The sequence below is a fragment of the Acinonyx jubatus genome, chromosome B3 (assembly GCF_027475565.1).
Source record: "Acinonyx jubatus isolate Ajub_Pintada_27869175 chromosome B3, VMU_Ajub_asm_v1.0, whole genome shotgun sequence".
Classification (NCBI taxonomy): Eukaryota; Metazoa; Chordata; class Mammalia; order Carnivora; family Felidae; genus Acinonyx; species Acinonyx jubatus.
Window position 1 is genome coordinate 39,672,726 of NC_069386.1, and position 24,000 is coordinate 39,696,725.

The window sequence follows — 24,000 nt, forward strand, 5'->3', positions numbered from 1 at the left end:
GGAAGGAGGCTTACCTGCTGCGTAGGGTAAGTTGTACTGCGCTGGGAGCAACGAGTACCCCAAATGGTGGTGGTGGTGATGTGTGGACATCAGGCGCTGAGAAGGGGAGGTGCGGGGCCGGTCTACACTTCTTTCACCCCCGCCTGCTCCCCCGACGCTGCTACAGCTGCCACCACCCCCAACCACCCCACAGCCTCCCCGATCTCTCTCCTGAGACGTTTTATCACTTATCTGGAAAAAAAAAAAAGCAGACACAAAGCACTGTTGTGAGACACACACACGACAGCAAGATGCTCTGAGCCCACGCTATGATTCCTTACAAACGCAGGACACCTAAGAATCATGGAGTTGCCTGGTGACGCCAGCGTCAAAGTCAGCCAGGCTGCACTGTAGTTAAGACCTGCGCTTGCCCACCTGCTCCCAGAGCCTGGATCTGGCCTTCCTGGGTTCTGGGAGCAGCCAGTGCCACTTACCGTGGGAGACTTGCTCTTGTAGTGACTGGCGTGCTGCTGCAAGATGTCCAGGGCTTTGGACTCTGAGCTGGATTTACAACTGACACTGGGGCTGGCTCGTGCCTTGTCAGCATCTTCACCCCCTGAGACTTTGCTGCCATATGGGGAGAAAGAGTAGCTGGAAGGTAGGTAGGAACCTGGGGAAGGAGAAATAAAGCAGTCAATGAGAGAAGTAAAAGAAAGAAGCTCTGCTTTGGTGAGCCCGGTTAGGGCAGGCATCAGCTTTCCTAGACAGAGGCTGAGATATTTCCCCCTACGGTGTCTTCAGGCTGAAACTTTTAGTTTGTCCTTTCTTTACTGAGCACTAGAGGCAAAACTAGCTAAGGGATATTAGGAACAGGGTCCTCAACTTTTGGGGAGTCAGCTTCGCTAGAGCCCTCGTGATTCATCTTGGACGGGCATTACGGTGAAGTGGAAAGATCATAGGATTTGGAGTCAGACAACCTTGGTTTTGAATGCACCTCTCTTGAGACTTACCAGCTGGGTAGCCTTAAGCAAATTAACAACCCTTCTGAGCTTCAGTTTCTTTCCCATCAAAATGAAGACACCAATACTTACTCCATAGGGAAGATGAAATAAGATAATGCACATAAACTACCTAGCACAGTGTCTGGCCCAGAGCAGGCGCTCAGCAAGTGGAAATATTATTTTTATATGGACAGATGGGGTAATAGGGAGAAAGGAACACCACAGGTGACACAATTTCCTAGCTCTGTTTGAAAAGCCTACTGGTGCCTTATAACATTCTGCCAGGGTATCAAGACTGTTTAGGCTGCTCTCCAATAGGGAGGTGGGAGCTCTGAGGAGTGAAAGAAGTGCTCTCTCACCCCAGAAGCATCCCACATGGCTCTTCGGGCAACAGAAACCAGTGAGTGGAGTTGAGGACCATTTTCTTCCAACAAGTTAAATATGTACACCCCTACAATGTGCCCTTCCCCAAGAAGTCATGGGCAGCAGTATAAAGAGCTTATTTTTCCCAAGCTGAATGTTTTCTATTGGACTTCCCCTCCATTCTGATTTCAAACAGCTCTTCCTCTCTCCCACTGCCTTCCAAACCTTGCAGCTGAACCTGTCTTATAAATGAATACATGCATTGCCCTGGTTTGAATTTTATTTGTTCCATGTGTCTCTCCTGCTACGATTAAGTTGAAGCTCCTTAAGAAGAACTAGCCCTGTTTCTTTTGTATTTCTACATTGCAAAATGTAGAGTATGTGTTTAAAACAGTTCCAGCTGAGAGAAGATGGTAGTGGTTTAGTGGGAGTTTTGCCTTCAGTTATCCAGGAAAATGGACTACAGAGGCAAGACTCTAGCTGGAGCAAGGGAGGGAGAGGCGGTCTCACAGATTGTAGTTTGGGTCATTCAAGGAGCTTGGGGCTAGACTGACCACTCACAGAATGTTACATTCAAAACAGGGCAGTCATCTATCTGAGTTTCAATAAGCGTTAGGGCCTGGGGTGCCTGGGTGGCTGAGTTGGTTAAGCATCCAACGTCGGCTCAAGCCATGATCTCACAGTTCTTGAGTTCGACCCCCATGTCAGGTTTTCTGCTGTCAGTGCAAAGCCCACTTCACATCCTCTGTCCTCTTCTCTCTCTCTGTCCCTCTGCCATTCTCACTCACTCAAAAGTAAATGAACATTAAAAAAAAAAAAGCCTTAGAGCCATGCAAGAAAACTCTGGATCTGAAATCTGTGCTTCATTTCCCCTCCCCGTTAATAGAGCACAAGTGGGAAGAAGGGTGCTGTACCTGGGTAGTTCTGCATCATCACAGCAGGCATGCCCCTGTAGCTGGGGTGGTTGGGGTCATAGGACTGGCTATAGGAGTAGCCGTGCATGTAAGGGATGTAGGACTGGTGCTGGGTGAGGGGGGAGGACACAGGCACATGGACACTTGGTCGGGGCTCCTTGCTCCCGAGGCGGGATTCCTCAGACGTGGGCAGCTTGCAGTCACTACTTGTGCTTTCCTTCCCATCCTCCTTGGGGGCAGAGTCCTTACTCCGATTCCTTTCTTCCTTCAATTTGCGGTCCCGCTCCTCTTTCCACCGCTCATCCTCTGACTTGATGTCCGAGTACTTGGCAGGATAGACATACGTCCACATCCGGGGCTCTGCTTCCTACAACAGTCACAGAATGAGCACTGAGTGTTGTATAGGTAAGAGAGAGACTTCAAGCTCGAGGTCGCAGCAGAAACACGGGAGCAGCTAATACTAGACACCGGGGCAGAATATTTACAATTAACTCTGGTCCCTCCTGCTTTTTTAAAAAAGCCTGCCCCCCTCCTTGCCCAAAAGGAAACAAGATGTGGAGAAGGAAAAGGAAAATCCATCAGTGGGTCTTCTCTAGGAGAGAATATGCATTCTGGGGAAAGGAGTCCTTGAATAGAAGAAGTTGCTCCTTTTCCAAGGAATTTCAGGTTGTTTCACTTCTTTAGAGGAAGCTCCGGAGCAGAGAGGTGTGAGTGCTGCCCAGCTCAGAGGAGGGAGGTCTAACTGTGGCACTAAGAAGAAAGGGAAGACTTTCTAAATCTCATGAGCAGAGCATGATGTGAGACCAAGTTCTCAGTTCTAAGTTTACCTATAAAATCTTTTTTTTTTCTTCTTAAATTTTATTTATTTAAGTAATCTCTATACTCAACGTGGCTTGAACTTGCAGCCCTGAAATCAAGAGTCGCATGCTCCACCGACCGAGCCAGCCAGGTACCCCTCTATAAGACCTTTTTGAAAGTAACTCAGTCTGAGTAGTAACTTACTCTAGAAAATGGAGAGATCACCATTCCACACAACCAAATAGTGGAAGAAACACCGACTAGGAACTGAGATACCTGGGTTCTAATCGCGGCTCTGCTAGTGAAGTCACAAGTTACCCTACACAAATCAAGCTAACTTACCTTGGTCTCTCTTGTCCAATGGGAAAAACACCTTTTACTGACGTAACCTTGCTTTTTAAAAACATGAAAATGATTTACAAAGGTAAAGAATCTTTAAAATTATAGATTTCTCCCGCCAATCTGTATTCTGCTGACACCCTACATAAGAAGAGCCCGGACTTGTGAGAAAGAGACAAAGACTATCAAACAGTGTTTGGGTTTCCTCCCAGAATAGTTACCTGTCGGTACCAGAGTATTGGATCCACCTCTGCCTGTCGGCCACACTCAGCGCCTGTCTTAGCCTCAGAGGCCTCCTTGCCTAGGTGGCTGGCCTCACTCAGCTTCACTTTAAGTCCTTCCGGGGCCTGGTTGGGCAGTTTGGAGGAGTCGTCTAACTTGGGAATAATGACTGATTTGGCAGGGTCAGCCCCTGGCTCCTTGGCCTTCCCGGGTCCTGACTTGACCAGGTCTGTCAGGCTGGGGGCCTTCGTGAGAGTTGGGGGAATCGACGGCTTTTGCTTCCATTCTTCCTTGAGTGCCGCCTCCCGCTCCTTTAGGCCCAACTCCACCTTCTTGTCCAGTCCCCGCTGCTGCTGCTCCAAGCTCTGCCGTTTCTGCTGTTCCTCATATTGCTGCCGGTAGGCTGTGTTAGTGCTCAGGAGGTGGGTGTGGTAACTCTGGTCGCTGTAGCCATACGGGGGCACGTAGGCATACTGGTTGTAGTACAGAGACTGCATGTACATGTTGGGACGCTGCTGGATGACGGAAGGCTGCTGACTGGAACTGCTCAGCTCTGGTTTCTTCTCGTCACAGACATCGTTCTTCACTTTCCCCTCTATGCTCTCAGGCTCCTCATCCTTTTTTGTCTTCAGAGCTTGGCTCTCCACTCCTGCCTGGCTGCTGGGGTTCAGAGCCCCTGGGCTAGACTGTGCATAACTCGGAGAGTAGTAACTCTCAAAGCCTTGATAATATGGCGAGTCTTTGCTCTGTGGTTGAGGGGGAAAAAGAGTTTTCTTAGCCCCTTCCTTAACCAACTGTTCAGAGTCCTTTGATTTGACGCTGTCCACTTTGCCCTCCCCATCCTCCCCAGCATCAGATATGTCGGAGTATGCAGGGCTGTTGGTTTTGACCGAGTTGGCTTCGGCTCCGTTCTGGGTCACTACATGTAAGGGAGTCAGGGGCTGGGTAGGAGTAGTGCTGTCTATGCGGCTACTGCTTCCAATTGAAGGGCTGGGGGCATTGTCCGTGAAGCTGTAGATCTTGTCAGCTTCTGCCTTGATGCTAGCCAGTCGGCTCTGGTGGGGGTCTGATGAGCCATTCAGGAGCCCCTCCATTTTCATCCCATCTCCCGAGGAGTCCCTGAACGGGCTTTTGCCTTCTTCTGCTCGACATACCTTCCCAGGGGTCAGAGGACTTTCGAGTTCCTTTGAGGACTCCTTCTTTTTTTTGTCTTTCTTTTTCTTGTCCTTGGCTGGGGTCAAGGCAGGGTTGACTGTGAAAGGTTCTCCCATCACAGTGGGCTTGGGCTGAATAGGCTTGAGTTGGGGGCTGTTGGGCATGGCTTGGACCACTGTGGTGGTCAAGCCTGAGGAGGAGCCTGGGCTTGCTGCTGTGAAGGTGGCTGTCTGGAAGGTGTAGATTTGCTGTGGAGGGATGGCAGGGGCAATAGGCCGCGCTGACTTTAAGCTTTTGGAAGGAATCTTTTCAGGCTTCAAACTAGAGGGTTTTTTACATTTTTCTTTTTCCATACACTTCCTTTCTAAAGAATCAAAGGCATCATTGCTTGTTTCATCCATTACTGAGGGTCCATCATCAGAGCCATCATTAGATAAGGCCCCAAGGTCTGTGTCCCCTTCCCCACTAAGCTTTTTCTTACAGAGGCCTTTTGTGCTGAATTTGCTTGAAGGAGAAGGGCTGTGGGGCTCTATGAGCCGAACTTTGGGGGTAGCTGAACGGGCAGGGGACAAGGAACCTTTTTGTGAGACGGATGCACCATTGCAGCTCCCAAGGTCTGCATGGAGGGTGGGCTCCTCTCCATATTCACTGTCTCCATCTGCTTCCGGCTTGCTGTCATCGTCTGTGTGGGCATGAGCTTGGTGGTACTTAAGTCCATTGATGTGCTTATACTTTTTGTTGCAGTTTGGGTGGGGACAGTCAATCAGGACTGGGGAGGGACAATTTCTGTCTAGAACAGTGGGTTCAACCTTGGTCCCAGGGAGGGGACCAGTGGCTGAGCCCATGGAATTCGTACGGACACGCTTGCTCCCTTTGGAGTCCTCTGAGCTGGAATTCAGCTCCATGTCTGAAAGCGGTTTGTTTTTCCGCTTATTAGCTGAGGAAGGGCTGGCCTTGACATCCTCAGAGGTGCTACTGGCAGGTGGGCGATGCTCTGAAGAATTTTGGCTGCCCCGACGGCCTTTGCTATTGGCTCCTGCTCGGGTTTTGCTGCTGCTGCTGGTCCCTTTGCTGTCAGAGGCAGTGGCTGTCTCATTGACAGGTGTGTTACTGTTGGGACGCATGCGTTTGCCTCTACCCCGGCCGTTGCGCATTTCCAAGTCACTGGTGGGGGAGTCACAGAACCTTGGCAAAGGGCAAACACAACAAGATATTGTTAAGAAGAGAAAACACCTTCAAACCAGTTTAGGTGCCTCCAGAACTGTCCAGATGGTAACTATCATTTTCAATGAATATGACTTGTTAAAGGAACTTTTGAAACCATGGGAACTGCGTTAAGTGGTGAGCTCCTAGGGTGCTATCTGCATATTGCTGTACATCATTCCCCAACATTTGAGTTCCCCAAACCCTGGCAAACTGGGAACAAGCTGTAAAGTGCCATTCACTGCGATGTCAACCTGAAAGGTCCTTGCGAAACCCACATAGTCCAGTGTTCTTAAAACTGCAAATGTTCTTGAGGTTAAACTCCTGAGAAAAAGCTACTATCAAAAAGCATCATCAATAAATGTTTGTTCACCTGTAGGCGGACTCGATGGCCTTAGTCTCAAGGGGACTACTGATAGAAGCCAGAATTCAATAATTTCACCCAAAGGCTTAAACAGGATCTCCTCCCCATTCCTACCCAACCCACCAACACCTAATTGATTTATTCTTGAATGCAGTGCCTTCCTCATCTCTACACCATCATAGTCTTGAAAAGCTAGGTGTCTTAAAAGCTATCCAACTCTAACAGGAAGAAGGGATAAGAAGGGATCACCGATTAGACTGGTTCAGACTAATATTCACCAAAAAGCTGTAAAGTGCTTACCTGGGGGGTGCCCAATCATGCCGCGTGCAGTCAAGAAGTGTGCCTACATAGGTCTTGTTCCTCCATGTTACATTTACCACCAACATCCCTGGAAGACAAGAAGATTCAGATATAGACAAGGGAAACCCTGCTGGCCACTGAGAGGAATACTTTTCATTTGAGGAGCATCCTGGTTCCTGGAGGAGGATTTAGGGTTGCCCTGGGTCCCCATGAGACAAGCAGGACTGGGCCAAAATACCATTATGGAAACTGCCTACTTAGCTCAATGGATTTATAAGATTTAGTGCCATACTTACATCAGATTTCTCTTTTAAAGTATCATGGTTACAAAAAGCACTCTTTACTGTATTTTCAAACTTTGCATATTGATGGGATCATGCTGGGGTGTAACTTAAGTTACTTAAGTTAACTTAAGTTTCTCACATAACATTACAAACTTGAGATTTATCTATGTTGACATGAAAAGCTTAATTAACTTATTTTAACTGTGCTCATGAAGGACACTGTATGATTTGACCATAATTTACACATTCTCCTACCAATGGGTATTTAGGGTATTTTGAGCATTTCACTCGAGAATGATTTCACAATGAACACTCCTGTCATGTTCATATTATTAAAAAATGCTTTTGGGTGGCTAATATAGTCATATTCCAAAATTCAAACAGTAGCAGACAAACCCCAATATAAATGAAGTGTTTCCTCCTATCCCTGTTTTGCAGCCTTCTGGTGCCTCCATTCAGAAATATCCATGGATATCCATGGTTCCTCTAGAGATACTTTATACATTTATAAGCAAATATGCTTACATGTTCTTCCTCAAATGGTAGCAATATACAATGTTCTGTATACTTTTTTCATATATATGAAATCTAAATACTTTTTGAATCATTCTCTATCAGTACACATAGAACTACTTCACTCTTTTCAATGGCTGCATTTGAATGATTGCAAATCATGCCACAGTTTATTTAATCAGTCCCCTGTTGACAGACATTTAGGCTGTTTCACTATTTTGTTATTACAAATAATGCAAAAATAACCCTGTACAAATGCTTTACCTTACTTACACGAGTATGTCTCTAAGATGTAATTCCTGTAAGTAAAATTAATCATGGAGCACTTAAATAAATTTTTAAAAATCCAAATATATTTATTTTGAGAGAGACAGAGTGTGAGCAGGGGAGGGGCAGAGACTCCCAAGCAGTCTCCCTGTCAGCACAGGGCCCGACGTGGGGCTTGAACTGATCAAACTGTGGGATCATGACCTGAGCCGAAATCAAGAGTTGGACACTCAACTGAGACACCCAGGTGCCCCTGTATTTGGATTTTTGATAAACACTGCCAAATTGCAAAGAAGATTCACCTATTTATACACTCATCAGCAGTGCACGGTAACACCAGCTGTCTTTTTCCTTTGGTAACACAGTGTTCTCAAACTTGTTGATCTTTGCCAACCTGACAGGAGAAAAACAGTGTTTTATGTAGTTTTAATGAAATGTTTCCTATGATGAGTCTGTGTATCATTTCATTTTAAGACATCATTATGAAATGTATTTCCTTTCTAGTGAATTGTCTCTTTATATAAAGCTTTCCTCATTTTTCTACTGAATTATATAGTCTTTTTCTTATTTGTAACTCTTAATACACCAGAGTGAGCCTTTTGTCTGTTGTACAAATCAGGTATTCCCCCCTGGTTTGTCATTTGCTAATGGTGGTTAAGGCTATGCAGAAATTATTTACCTTTTTTTAAAGTAATCTCTATAGCCAATGTGGGGCTCAAATTCATGACCCTGAGATCAAGAGTCACATGGTCTTCCAACTGAGCCAGTCAGATGCCTTGAAATGATTTACTTTTGTTTTTACATTTATCAATCTTTTATGGCTTCAGAGTTTTCTTGTCATATTTCAAAAGGCTTTCCTCGGGGCGCCTGGGTGGCTCAGTCGGTTGAGCATCCGACTTCAGCTCAGGTCACGATCTCACGGTCCGTGAGTTCGAGCCCCACGTCGGGCTCTGGGCTGATGGTTCAGAGCCTGGAGCCTGCTTCCAATTCTGTGTCTCCCTCTCTCTCTGCCCCTCCCCCGTTCATGCTCTCTCTCTGTCTCAAAAATAAATAAACGTTAAAACAAAACAAAACAAAACAAAACAAAAAAGGCTTTCCTCATTTCATCACTTCATTAACAGTTTTTCTTATGATTTCTTTTAGTACTTTTATAATTTTTATTTTTTTAACATTTATTTATTTTTGAGAGACGGAGAGAAACACAGCATGAGAGGGGGAGGGGCAGAGAGAGAGGGAGACACAGAATCTGAAACAGGCTCCAGGCTCTGAGCTGTCAGCACAGAGCCTGATGCAGTGCTCGAACCCACAAACTGTGATATCATGACCTGAGTCAAAGTCGGTCGTTTAACCAACTGAGCCACCCAGGAGCCCCATATAGTTTGATTTTTTATATTTACATCTTTAAAAAAATATTTATTTTTGAGAGAGAGCGCGAGCGAGCATGCATGCATGCAGGGGAGGTGCAGAGGGAGAGGGGGACAAAGGATCTGAAGCAGGCTCTGTGCTGACAGCAGAGAGCCCAACACACGGGTGGAACTCATGAACTGTGAGATCATCACCTGAGCTGAAGTCAGATGCTCAAGTGACTGAGCCACCCAGGCACCCTTTGATTTAAATCTTTAATCCATCTGGAATTCAACTTCGTATAAAACTTAACTTTTTTGTATTCTTAATTTATTTTTAAAAGTTTATTTAGAGAGAGGGAGATGGCCAGTGTGTGGGGAAGGGGCAAAGAGAGAGTATTCCAAGCAGGCTCCACACTGTCAGATGGAGCATGATGAGGGGCTTGAACTCACAAACCATAAGATCAGGACCTGAGCCGAAATCAAGGGTCAGATGCTTAACGACTGAGCCACCCAGGCGCCCCTCAAAAAAATTTTTTTTAATGTTTTTATTTGAGAGAGCGAGAGAGTGAGAGCAGGGAAAGGGCAGAGAGAGGAGGAGACACAGAATCTGAAGCAGGCTCCAGGCTCTGAGCTGTCATGACAGCACAGAGCCCAATTCAGGACTTGAACCCACGGACTGCAAGATCATGACCTGAGCAGAAGTTGGATGCTTACCGATTGAGCCACCCAGGTGCCTGGTTTTTACATTTTTAGTAATAGAAAAAATGAAAAGGATACTATTATTTTATGTTATGTGATATCATATGAAATTCAAATATCATTACCCCTGAATAAAGTTTTATTGGAACATAGCCACAGTTACTATTTATGCCTGATTTCACACTACAAGGCAAGATTGAGTATGCAACAGAGAGGCTGTACAGTCTGCAAAGCCCAAAATATTTACTACCTGGCCGTTTATGGAATGAGTTTGCCAACCCATTGGAGTCATTCAAGTCAAAACAGTTTCTAGTCACCCTGGTGATTTCTATTTTTTTTTTATTAAAATGTTTTTTATTTATTTCTTGAGACAGAGAAAGTGTGTGCGCAAGTAAGGGAGGGGCAGAGAGAGAGGGGTACAGAGGATCCTAAGTGGACTCCATGCTGACAGCAGAGAGCCTGCTGTGGGGCTTGAACTCACGAACTGAGAGATCATGACCTGAGCTGAAGTTGGACACTTAACCAATTGAGCCACCCAGGCGCCCCTAGTAATTTCTTTTTTGATCCTGGGTTATTTAGAAAAGTGTTGTCAAAGTTTCAACTATCTGGGATTTTCCAGATATCTTTTTGTTATTTATTTCTAATATAATTTGTGGCAGAGAACATACTCTACGATTTCAATCCTTCCAAATTTATTGAGAATTAATTTATAGTCTGAAATATGATCTATCTTGAAGAACATTCCATGGGCACCTGAAAAGAATATTTTAAAATGTATACTCTGCAGCTTTTGGTGTTCTATAAATGACTGATAATGTTATTCAAATCTATATTGCTACCAATTTTCTGCTTTCTTATCAATTATTTGTCCCTTGTTCTTGCTTACTGGAAATCCTATTTCTCTAGAAATTTGGACCTTCTAGATTAATCATCTTTTTTATGTTTTCACTATTTTCCATTCCTTTATCTGTCTTCCATTCCTTTGTCTATATTCTAAGGGATTTCCTTCATTTTCTAAGTTATATACTGAAATTTCCATTTTTACTACTGTAGCTTTAAGTTTAAAAAAGGCATCCTATTGTTTCATGGATACAGTATCTTATCTCTCTGAAGATATTTAATTACACAACACAGGTTTGAAGTGTGCAGGTCGGCTTCTATCTGGATTTTTAAAAATAAATACAGCACATTACTGTAAATGTTTCTCTTCCTTATTTGTAAAAATAAATTCTAGTATAATTAACATACTGTGTTATATTAGTTTCAAGTGTCCGATATAGTGATTCAACAAATCTATCCCTTACTCAGTACTCATCATGATAAGGGTACTCCTTATTTCTTAGCTCTCTTTCCTCCCAACCTCAGACAAAAACAAACAACTAAAAAAACCAAGCTTTTGTTTTTTCAGGTCTCTTAAATCAGTACTTGTGCATCTGCTGTCTAGTTTCCAAAGTTCTACTGATTATAACTGCTTGCAAGTAGTCTTGGTCTGTTTTTAAAGAAACCTGTGTGTTATATCTTAAAAACAAAACTCCTTTACTGACATTTGAATGAATTATAAAGGGAGAAAGTGGGAGGTAAATATGTACTTTCAATCTACCATGTTTAACCAAAATAATGCATTTACTTCTATTTATCTGGTATATTTCAAACCTACAACCTACCTCAACAATTAGGTCTCTAATTAGAATCTAGTTCAGGAAAATTATCACCTATTATCTATTCATTTATTGTCTCTCTGCCATTCTTTCAATCTTTTTTATTCCCTAGGACTCCTATCTGATATGTTAGAGCCTCTCAAGCCATTATCTCTCCATTTGAGTTGATTTGTGTTTGATTCTTCCAATTTATAATTTGTTCTAGAATTTATCTAAGGTATTGACTTAAAAGGAATTTCAATGGCTATAGTATATAATTATATTTCAAAGACTGTTTATCATTTCAAAAATTTTAAACTGGTTACTTTCTCATATCTACATGACATTATTTAATTTCTAGCTCTTTGGTTCATAGTTTTAAAAAAAATGTTCATTTATTTTTGAGAGAGAGAGAGTGAGGGAGGGGGGCAGAGAGAGAGAGAGAGGTAGACAGAGGATACCAAGAGGGCTCTGCGCTGACAGCTGAGAGCCTAGAGCCTGCTTTGGATTCTGTATTTCCCTCTCTCTTTGCCCATCCCCTGATCATGCTCTCTCTTTCTTTCTCAAAAATAAGTAAACATAAAGAAAATTAAAAAAAAAAAGTTTATTTATTTATTTTGAGAGTGAGAGAGAGAGAGAGCAAGTGTGTAGGGGCAGAAAGAGAAGGGAGAGAGAGAATCCCAAGCAGGCTCCGCACCATCAGTGCTTAAACTCACAAACTGTGAGACCATGACCTGAGCCGAAATCAAGAGTCAGACGCCCAACCGACTGAGCCACCCAGGTGTCCTCATAATTTTATTTTTAATAGACATTATTATTCTGTTTCTTCTTAGGAATTCTAACCAGACTCCTTACAGAGTCTCTGTAAATGTTTGCACCATACAGTAATTTCATTCATTCAATTCCTGGTGGTTAAAATTTTAAAATTAATTTTTATATTTTGAGATAGAGATTCACATACAGTTGTAAGAAATAATAGAAACCCCATTGTACCCTTTAGTCAGTTTCCCCCTATTGGTAATGTCTTGCAAAAAAAATACTGCAGTATTATATCTCAACCAGAATCTGACATTGACACAATGAAGATACAAAATACGTCCATCAACACAAGGATACCTCATACTGCCCTTTTACAACTTCAGTCACTTCCCTCTTACACTCATCCCTCCTTGATTCCTGGCAACTACTAATCTGTTACTCATTTCTGGAAGCATACAGCATATAACCCTTTGGGACTGTTTTTCTCCCTTTACCAGCATATAATTATCTGGAGATTCATCCAAGTTGTTGCATGTCTCAACAGTTCAGTCTTTCTTATTGGTGAGTGAGGGACCGATTTGTTTTACCATTCATCTGCTGGATGTGAAAGACATCAGGGTTGTTTCCAGTGTTTGGCTATTATGAATTAAGCTGCTATAAACATTTGAGTACAGGTTTGCAGTGAACATGACTTTTCATCTCTCCAAAATAAATACTCAGGAGTGCAATTACTAGATCATATTGTAGTTGCATATTTAGTTTTTTTAAGAAACTGCCAAACTGTTTTCCAGAGTAGCTGTGCCTTTTTCCTTTTTATATTCTCACCAGCAATGCATGAGAGATCCAGTTTCATTGTATCCTTGCCAGTATTTGGCATTAAATTTTAATTTTAGCCATTCTAACAGTTGTGTAGTAGTGTCTCATATTGTAATGTTTTTTTTTTTTAATTTAACTTTTTAAATTTACATCCAAATTAGTTGGTGTATAGTGCAACAATGATTTCAGGAGTAGATTCCTTAATGCCCTTTACCCATTTAGCCCATCTTCCCTCCCACACCCCCTCCAGTAACCCTCTGTTTGGTCTCCATATTTATGAGTCTCTTCTGTTTTGTCCCCCTCCCTGTTTTTATATTATTTTTGTTTCCCTTCCCTTATGTTCATCTGTTTTGTCTCTTAAAGTCCTCATATGAGTGAAGCCATATATTTGTCTTTTTCTAATTTCGCTTAGCATAATACCCGTGAGTCCCATCCACATACTTGCAAATGGCAAGATTTCATTCTTTTTGATTGCTGAGTAATACTCCATTGTATATATATATACACCACATCTTCTTTATCCATTCATCCATCGATGGGCATTTGGGCTCTTTCCATACTTTGGCTGTTGTTGATAGTACTGCTATAAACATTGGGGTGCATGTGTCCCTTCGAAACAGCACACCTGTATCCCTTGGATAAATACTTAGTAGTGCAATTGCTGGGTGGTAGGGTAGTTCTATTTTTAGTTTTTTGAGGAACTTCCATACTGTTTTCCAGAGTGGCTGCACCAGCTTGCATTCCCGTCATATTGTAGTTTTAATTCGCATTTCTCTAATGACTAATGATGTCGAACATGTTTCATGTGCTTGTTTGCCATCTGCATTATCCTCTTTGGTGAAATGTCTGTTCATGTCTTTAGCCCATTTTCTGACTGGATTGTTTTCTACTGTTGAGTTTTGAGAGTTCTTTATATATTCTAGATACTAGTCCTTTGTTGGGTATTTTCATCCATTCTGTAGCTTGACTTTTCACATCTTAATGGGGTCTTTCAAAGAACAAACATTTTTAATTTTGATGAGATATAATTTATCCTTTTTCCCTTTTATGGATTGTATTTTTGTCAAATCTAAGAACTCTTTGCCTACTGAAGAGTTTCTTCTAGGTTTTTCTGTTTAAGTCCTTGATCCATTTAGAGTTAGTTTTTGTGTAAGATTCTCTTCCTTTGTTTTGGCCCATGATGTCCACTTGTTCCAACATCAGTTGTTGAAAAGGTTATCTTTCACATCCCAAGAACTGCTTTTGTACCTTTGCCAAAATCAGCTGGGTATATTTATGTATCTATTCTGGGCTCTCTGTTCTGTTCCATTGGTCTGTGTCTATCCCTCTGCCAGTATCAGTCTTGATTACTGTGGCTATGAATCTTGAGATCAAGCAGTCTGATTCCTCCCACTTTTTCCTTCTTTTTCAAAACTGTTTTAGCTTATTTTAGTTTGTCTGGCCTTCCCATATAAATTTTAGAATGATCTTGTCTATACAAAATATCTTGCTGGAATTTTGACAGGAATTACATTAAATCTGTGTATCAATCTGGGGAAAACTGACATCTCTGCTATGTACTCCCCATTTATTTAGATCTTCTTTGATTTCTTTCATCAGCATTGTACAGTTTCAGCATACAAATCTTGGAGATATGTTGTTAGATTTACATCTAAGGATTTCACTTTTCTGAGCTATTGTAATTGGTATTGTATTTTTAATTTGTGTTCATGTGTTTATAGCTAGTATATAGTAGACACAGAATTGATTTTTTGTTTATCCTATATTCTACAACCTAGTTAAACTCATTCATTAGTTCTAAGACTTTTTGTATACTCACTGAGATTTTCTATTTAGACAACTATGTAATTTGTAAACAAGTACACTTGTATTTCTTCCTTTCTGATCTGTATACCTTTTATTTCCTTTTCCTGCCTTATTGCACTAGCTAGAACTTCCAACACTATGTTGAATAAGGGTACTGACAGCAGACATCCTTGCTTTGTTCCTGTTCTTACTGGGGTAAGCATTCAGTCTTTCATCATTAAATATAATGTTTGCCTCCATGCTGAGGATATACAAGGCAAAAAGAAAACCCAGGGAATTTACCACCATGTTGTTCCTCAGGACTTGAGGTCCCCAGACAGTCTGCTTCTTCTCCCCACCTTCACAACCTTGTTATATTTGTTTTATATATAATGTATAGGGTTTTTAGTTGTATTTAGTGGGAGAAATAAGGAAAAGTATGTCTACTCCATCTCCCAAAGTTGAAGTCCTGGTTAATTTCTGTTTGTTATCTTTCTTAGCATTAGATTTTTATTATATAAAATTATACTTTGCAGACTCTTTTTAAGTGGGATGTTTTTGTTACTAATTACCTCTCTTCTCTGTTTAAAAGTTTGCAATTTCTTCCATCTAGTCCCCTAAAGACCTAGTCTGAACAGGTCTTTTAATGGCTTGTGCCATTAGAAGAAATTTAGGATATCATAGTTCTAATCACTGAACCAGCAGGCAGTTTGCCATACTTCTTCACAACTCCTTAGGCTTCTTTCCTCCCCCACTCAATTAACTTTTTAAAGCCTCCTTTCATGAGGCTGGTTGGGGTTTGGCATCTCACTCCCCTGGCTTCAAGTTCTATCTCTTTATGGGGCATTTTAGTATCCAGTTCTTGCTGAAAAACTTGTCTCTCAGACACCATTCTCTGTTCCTCAATCTGGAGGCCCCAGGCCCAAAGTTTCAGCTTTACCCAGTGACTTGAATCTCTTCTGTTTTTGTTGTTGTTTTTGAGCCCAAATATGTTGGTTTTCACTTTATATATTTTACTTCTTGCTATATGTCTGGAACACAAGGGATATATCAAAAGTGTGAACATAGTAAATCGCCTTGATTGGAAATCCCAGAGCACAGGGGGGTGCCTTGCTGGTTCAGTCAGAAGAGCATGAAGCTTGATCTCAGGGTTATGAGTTTGAACCCCATATTGGGTACAGAGTTTACTTAAAAATAAAATCTTAAAAAAAGAAAAAAAAAAAAAGGGAAGTCCCAATCCACATTTCCTATGTAATACAGCTGCAGAATAAGTCTGGGGACTGTAGAAGCGGCCTTTTGTCTTTGGTTATATACTCAGAAAATATTATTTCATCTAGCACTCCCAGGGCCTATCTGTAGTAATTCACCTATATTCATTTTCTTCTTTTATGTGGAATGCTGTCTAAAGATCAATGGACTTGGAATCAGAAAGCCTCAGTCCATATCCTCACTCTGTTACAGTACAATCTTGAACAAGTCACTTAACCTCTATGACTCTCAGACTTTTAATCAATACTCTAGGATTAAAACAAATAAATAATAAGATTATTAAACTAGTTATTATATAACTAGCCACATAGCCTTTCAATAATTCAAAGAGAGTGCTTTAGACAAAACCATAGAGCATCAATACTTGAGCCCTAAACTCTTGAGCATGGCTTTAAATAAGGCCTTATTTAGTCCCTGTTTTCTTTCAAATCTGATTTTAGGATGCTTGATCATAAAAACAGATCAGACAAGGGAGTTAGAAGAAGGAAAAGGAAAAAAAAAAAAAAAAAGGATTGCCCTACTAGAAAGTTTCACTAATGAAATCAGGGTAGGAAAGAATTTTGGTTTAACCAATTCTAATTCAAACATTTATTGCACATCTATTATGTGCTAGGTGTTTTCATACTCATTATCTTATCAAATATTCACAGCCTTGTTCACTTTTTGAACGAGGCAGACAACAGAGAGAAAGCACAATCCTTCCAATAATCCTGGCAATATAGGGATTATTATAGCTACTTTGCAAACAAGGAAATGAGAGCCCAGAAAAGTAGTATTTTTTTTTTTTTAAAGTTCATTTACTTATTTTGAGAGAGAGAGCATGAGGGAGCATGCAGGCGAGGGGCAGAGAGAGAGGAAGAGAGAGAATCCCAGGTAGGCTCCACATTGTCAGCACAGAGCCTGATACGGGACTCGATCCTAAGAACCATGAGATCATGATCTGAGCCAAAATCAAGTCAGACACTTAACTGACTGAGCCACCCAGGCACCCCAAAGTTAAGTAATTTATCAAAGATCTCATTATTTATTAGTGGCCAAGGCATTACACAGCTATCTGTAATGGATTTTGATTCTTTTTACATAATTTCCTTAAAATGTCCCTTTATCTTCATCTTAAACAAAAGACACATACAGGATTGCAGGGGGGCATTCAGAGAGGAAAAGGACAGAATTTCTATTTCTTTCCAAGGGCTCTGGCATCTTAAGGGAAATGGCAAACCTCCTAAGAAAGCAATTAGGCTAAATTCTCTCTGGCCATTAGCAAAGTGAATTCAAATGGATGTCTCCTTCTAGTGATGGGTTGCTCTGATTACTGCATTACCAATTTGAATTGGAAAAGAGTCCATTTATTTCTAGACGACGTAAGGCTTAGAGATAGGCACCTCATTAATAAGGGCAGATGAGCACAGCTGTATATAGAGAGCAGACATACAATTAGAAGATGAATGTTATTCCTACTCTTGAAACAGCTGGGCAGGAACACATGTTTATAAATCTGTCTTCTTCCTCTGGTATAATCTGCAAACCTTAGCAATAATGAATGAGCTGAAAAGAAGACAGGTCAGACAGAGGGCTGGAAACAGGAGAGGGGAAGTGGAAAAATTCTAATATGGAAAAACAAAATGGAGGCTTGTTTAAATGTCAAAGCAAACACATTTTTCTGAAGTGTAACTCTCTTCCTACAAGGTTCTGAGTTGAGACAGCTGGAAGAAATAAGAGGACAGGAAGGAAAAGCAGAAAATAACACTTAACAGACTTAGTTTCTCTATTAGGGCAGCAAGTAGGCTAAAGAGAAAAACTGGTTTTCATTTTAGAAACACTTTTTTTTTTAAAGAAACAAGATCATTACTTTATTTAGTCTTTTTTTTTTTCTTTTTAAGTAATCTCTATACCCCACATGGGGCTTGAACTCACAACCCTGAGATCAAGAGTCCTATGCTTCACAAACTGAGCCAGCCAGGTGCTCCTGAAAGCTTCCTATTTTAAATCAGTGTTCACAAAATAAGGAAAAGCTTGGCATATTTGAAGATAATAATGCTAAAATTAGTAATAATAAATACTGCTTTGTTTCTCTGGGGTGGTTATTTTCATATTTACCAAGGGTCCCAGAGACATAATCTCATTAAACATTGAATTTTCGAGTGCTGAGTATTCTCCCTTCTTACAGGTGATCAATACTGGAGCAAAGTAAAGGGAAAACGACTTAAGTATGAGGTAGCAGACAGATTCCCCCAAGTGTCAGGAGTGTAGTGTTAAGAAAAAACTCAATCCCAAAGCAGCACTGCTTTGTTTCAGAGGACAATTCAAAGCCTCAAAACAGTTGTGCAGCCAAGACTGATCCAAGCACAATAGTGGGATACCTCCAGGGCCCTCATTTTTACCACTTCTGCTAGCACCTTCTTTCTCTCAGGGATCTAGTATCTACAGGCTCAGGTGACCACTCTCTGAAACACTTCCTCCACTTGGCTTCCAGGACAAGGACACCACACTCTCTAGGTCTCCCTCTCACCTTTCTGGTCACTCCTTCTCAGTACCTTTTGTTCTTCTTCATCTCTAACTAATGACTCTCAAACTTCTCTGTTCAGCGCAACCTGTTCCCTGGACTCCAGATTCATGTATCTAATTGAAAATCTGACATTTCCATATGATATCTACATAGAGATCTCAAGCCTAACATCACCCAAACTGAGCTTATATCCACTCTGCCCTTGAGCCCCTGTCCCCAACCAACTTGCTGTGAATTTTCCCTAGTTCAGGTAATGGCATCTCCATCCTTTCAGGTGCTTAGGTCAAAAACCTTGGAAGTTTTACTTGATACCTCTCTCATGCCCCACAACTTAGTCAGTAAATCTTGTTGGCTCAACCTTCAAAATACACGCAGATTTTGACCATATCTGACAACCTCCACTTCTGCTCCAAGCACTCCTTAAGTTATAGCAACAGCTTCTTAACTCACCTCCGTTCTTCTCCCTCTCTGACCTATTCTCAACACAGGAACCAGAGAGATCTGTTAAAACCCAAGTTGTATCCTATCATTCTCTTCTGCTCTAGCACAGTGACCTACTTGTTCCTTGAAAACAACAGGGATGTTCCCATCTCAGGGCCTCCAAACTAGCCATACAATTTACCTATAACATTCTACCCTTCATCCCCTGTATTTTTAAAACCTCCTCTCCTTTTACTTCTTTTCAATCTTTGCTCAAAAGTCATCTCAGTGAGGCCATCCCTAATTCCTACCCCCTCACTTACATACTCCCTAATTCCCTTTCCTACTTATTCTCTCTTGCTCCAAAATATTTACCCATATGTAACATAGAAGAAATTCTATTTATTTATCTTGTTTAGTGTCTGTTCAGTCCTATTAGAATAGAAGCTCTGTGAAGGCAAGGATTTTTGTCAGTTTTCTTCACTCCTGTAACTACTAGAAGCATATACAGCAGGTGCGCCTGGGTGGCTCAAGTAGGTTAAGGGTCTGACTCTTGATCTTGTGAGTTTCAGCCCTGTGTCAGGCTCTGCACTGTCAGTGAAGAGCCTGCTTGGAATTCTCTCTCTCCCTCTGTCACTCCCCCGTCTCTCTCTCTCAAAATAAATAAATAAACTTAAAAAAAGAGCATATATGGCAAATAGCAGGTGCTCAGTTAACATTTACTGAATGAATAAATGTTTCTTACTTCTCTACAGAAACACTCTGTTCAAGGGAAAAAAACCAAGTAGTTCCATCCTTATACATACTGGAGCTAAGGAGTTTTTGCTTTGTTTTTTAAAAACATTTTCTTTAATTAAAAAAATTTTTTTTGAATGTTTATTCATTTTTTGAGAGGGAGATAGAGCACGAGTGGGGAAGGGGCAGAGAGAGAGGGAGACACAGAATCCGAAGCAGGCTCCAAGCTGTCAGCACAGAGCCTGATGCGGGGCTTGAACTCATGAACCATGAGATCATGACCTGGCCGAAGTCAAACACTTAACCGACAGCCACTGAGGCTTTTTTTTTTTTTTAAGTTTTATTTAAGTAATGTTTACACCCAAAGTGGGGATTGAACTCATGGCCCTGAGATCAAGTCGTGTGTTCCTCCAACTGAGCCATCGAGGCTTCCCTAAGGAGTCTTATTAGTATTTGAATAATGGTTTATTTTGTGGGTTGAGTAAACATCTACTTCACCCAACTGAGGCAATAAGTAGTAGTATAACTCTGGTTAAGCTATTTTATCTTCGTGGGTTTCAGTTTCCTCATCTGTAAAATGAAAGAGTTGGACTAGATGAACTTCAAGCCCCCTTCCAACTCTAAAATTCTGTGATTCTATGAAATGCTGTGAAACACAAGCACTAAAAAGTATAAATGAGTGATAAAATGCTATTTCCCATGGAATTTTAACAATGATCAAAGGGACTTAAGCTAAAGAAAATATAAGGCATGAAGTATAAGGCATGTCATTTTTTTTTTTTTTTTTTTTTTTCAACGTTTTTTATTTATTTTTGGGACAGAGAGAGACAGAGCATGAATGGGGGAGGGGCAGAGAGAGAGGGAGACACAGAATCGGAAACAGGCTCCAGGCTCCGAGCCATCAGCCCAGAGCCTGACGCGGGGCTCGAACACACGGACCGCGAGATCGTGACCTGGCTGAAGTCGGACGCTTAACCGACTGCGCCACCCAGGTGCCCCATGGCATGTCATTTTAGACACTATTTACCTGTTGGAAAATTTTTTTACCTAAGTAGGAGTATAAACTGTCAAAAACCCTCTGGAAAACTGGGGTGCATGGGTGGCTCGGTTCTATAAGCATCCCACGGTTTGTGGGATTGAGCCCTGCATCAGGCTCTGCACTGGGTGTGGAACCTGCTTAAGGTTCTCTCTCTCCCTCTCCTTCTGCCCCTCTCCCTGCTTGTGTGCTCTCTGTAAAAAAAAAAAAAAAAAAAAAAAAAAAACCACTCTGAAGAACTATTTTATTTCTACCAAAACTCATGTATTTATAAGCAGATCCCCAAAAGCTGATCATACATCTACCATATGACCCAGCAAGTCTTAAAAATAACAGCTTATATCAGGGCCCCTGAGTGGCTCAGTCGGTTAAATGTCCAACCTCAGCTCAGGTCATGATCTCACACTTCATGAGTTCAAGCCCCATGTCAGGCTCTGTGCTGACAGCTCAGAGCCTGGAGCCTGCTTTGGATTCTGTGTCTCCCTCTCTCTCTGCCCTTCCCCTGCTCATGCTCTGTCTCTCTGTCTCTCTCTCTCTCGGGGGGAACAAAAAAGAGCTTATATCCAACAAAAGACATGTAAAAGAATCTTTATAGCACCTTCCTTCATAGTAGCCCCCAAAGGAAAGCAACTCAAATGTCCATAAAGGATAGAATGGATAAATAAATGATGGTATATTCACAATGTAATACTACAGAGCACTGAAGAATCAACAATTGTTACACACTATAGCACACATAAATCTCACAGACCTAATGTTGAGTGAAGTAAGTCAGACAAATGAGTTCATACCATGAGATCACATTTCAAAATAGGCAAATTCATCTATGATAAAAATCAGAATGGTGGCTACCTTTTAGGGTGGTTCTGACTGGAGAGGGCATGATACTGATAATGTTCTAATTATGGATCTAAGTAGTGGTCACCAAGTTATATACATATGTAAAAATTCATCAAACAATGTACTTAACACTTGTGCATTTTATTTATGTTATACTTCAATAAGATATTAAAGTGATCTACAGCAGGCAATGGGTTCTCAGTAGCATTCTCCTTTAGCCAAGAGTTAAAATTTCTCTGAAATGTAGTGACCAACTCAATTACTAAACTTCCACAAAGAAAGTCCACCTCCCCTGAGATGAATCAACCAGTAATTATTAGGCATCAACATGTGCCAGGGGATTGTGTCAGGCACAAAGCGTAAATAATGTAGGGGCTCCTGGGTGGCTCAGTCGGTTAAGTGTCTGACTTCTTGCTCTTGACCCAGGTTATGATCTCATGCTTTGCGAGTTTGAGCCCCATGTCAGGCACTGCACTGATGGTACAGAGCCTGCTTGGGATTCTGTCTCTCCTTCTCTCTGCCCCCTGCTTGTTCTCTCTCCCTTTCTCTCAAAATAAATAAATAAACTTAAAGTATGTAATGCTTTGTTTATTGCCAATATTGCTCCACAAATTTTCTAGCAATTTTTAAGAAATATAAAGAGATAGTTAAATTGTCAAATCTTTAAACTTTTTCTACTGTTAATATGCCTAGAAAGGGAAGTGGCCACACTCATACACTGCTAATGGGCATATATAGTTGGTTCAACCTCTGGTGACAATCTGGCATTACCTTTCTTAAAAAGCACATACTCTTTGACCCAACAAATCCTGCAGTCAAGATTGCAGGTGTTTACCTATAAATATTCTCAGTGTAAAATGTTCTCAGTGTAAAACACGGTATTTGCTGCAGCAGTGTTTAACAGCAGAAGATGGGAACTAAACTAAATGCCCTTCAATAAGGGAACAATTAAATACATTTTCGTACATCCACGTAACAGAATACTATGTAGCTGTTAAAAAGAACTTGAACTAATAAGCAACTAGAAATAAACTGCTATGGAACAAATTCTGAGATATACAGGCTGAGTAAAAAAGAAACAGTTTTTTGGGGGTGCCTGGGTGGCTCAGTCAGTTGAGCATCTGACTTCAGCTCAAGTCATGATCTCACGGTTTGTGGGTTCGAGCCCCATGTTGGGCTCTGTGCTAACAGCTCAGAGTCTGGAACCTGCTTCAGATTCTGTGTCTCCCTTTCTCTCTGCCCCTCTCATGCTTATGCTCTCTTTCTTTCAAACAAACATTAAAAAAAAGTAAAAGAAACACGTTTTATAGAACAGTAACCACAGTAGGTTACCATCTGTGTGGGAAAAAAAATACATAAATTTGTATTTATAAGTGCGTAGAAGGTGTCTGGAAATAGCAGTATTATTCTCCAGGGAGAGAAACTGGGTGGCTGGGATTCCGATAAAGGAAACTTGTTTTTCACTGTATAGTCATTTACCTTTGAATTTTGCCTATGTATGTCTTACGTGTTAAAAAAATAAATAGTTACTAATTTTGGTAGAGGAGTATTTCAAAGATGTCTTACAATTTTTCCTTTTAGGCAAATGTGCAGGCAATACTGGACTTGAAAAGGGCATATGAGTGGCAGGATAGACACTGTCTCTGCAACTTTGTCTCATTTCCTCTAAATGGCCAACTTCTCTTTACCCAATTCAGAGTATCAGAGTGATTATGGCAGTCTTAAAATATGTCCACAAATTCTTTGATATTCCTCCCTTCAAGGGAGGCCTAATTCCCCTCACGTTGTGTGGGTTGTACTTAGCAACTTACTTCTAATAACCCGAATGTGGTGGAAGCAATGTACAACCTACACTAGGTGATAAAAGGGATCGTGGGCTCCTCTTTGCTTTTTCTCTTGGATTACTTCTCTTGGGAAGCCAGCTGCTGTGATGTGAGGACACTCAAGTTGGCCACCCTATGGAGAGGTCGATGAGACTAGAAACTGAAGCCTCCTGCTAACAGCCATGTGAGTGAGTCAACTTGGAAGGAGATCCTCCAGGATTGGTTAGGTTAAATAAGCTTTCAGATAATGGCAGCCCCAGGTGACATCTGGCTTGCAACCTCATGAGAGACCCTGAGACAGAACCAGCCACCTAAGCCATTCCTGAACTCTTGATCCAAAGAAACTATATGAGATAATATTTATTGTTTTGGACAGCTATGCTTTGGGGGTAATTTGTTACTTTACACTAGATAACCTAGCACTGTCTTACCCTGAGTAGACAAAGAATTCACTTAACTTACTGATTACTTCCTGGAGCAAATATTTACTGAGCCTCTATTATTTGCCAGGCATTATGCTAAGTACTGAAGTTACAAAAAACAGCTACAAAGATACCAAGGTCCAATCCTGGGCTGGGAGCAAATGTTTATTAAAAGCCTACTTTGTGGAATTCATTGGCCTACCTA

General features: G+C 41.3%; 1 protein-coding gene across 4 annotated transcripts in view; it reads right to left on the reverse strand.

The window, feature by feature from the left end:
- The window catches only part of ZNF609 (zinc finger protein 609), a 208,802-nt gene that overhangs the window by 4,533 nt on the left and 180,269 nt on the right, over window positions 1-24,000 (reverse strand). For all 4 annotated transcript variants that reach the window (XM_053223894.1, XM_053223893.1, XM_027067502.2 and 1 more), the window contains 5 exons: window positions 6,639-6,726; window positions 3,616-5,956; window positions 2,258-2,624; window positions 474-649; window positions 15-231 (listed from right to left, as the gene is read on the reverse strand). In XM_053223894.1, coding sequence (XP_053079869.1) covers window positions 15-231; window positions 474-649; window positions 2,258-2,624; window positions 3,616-5,956; window positions 6,639-6,726 — 3,189 coding nt within the window. The remainder of the gene's footprint in view (window positions 1-14; window positions 232-473; window positions 650-2,257; window positions 2,625-3,615; window positions 5,957-6,638; window positions 6,727-24,000) is intronic.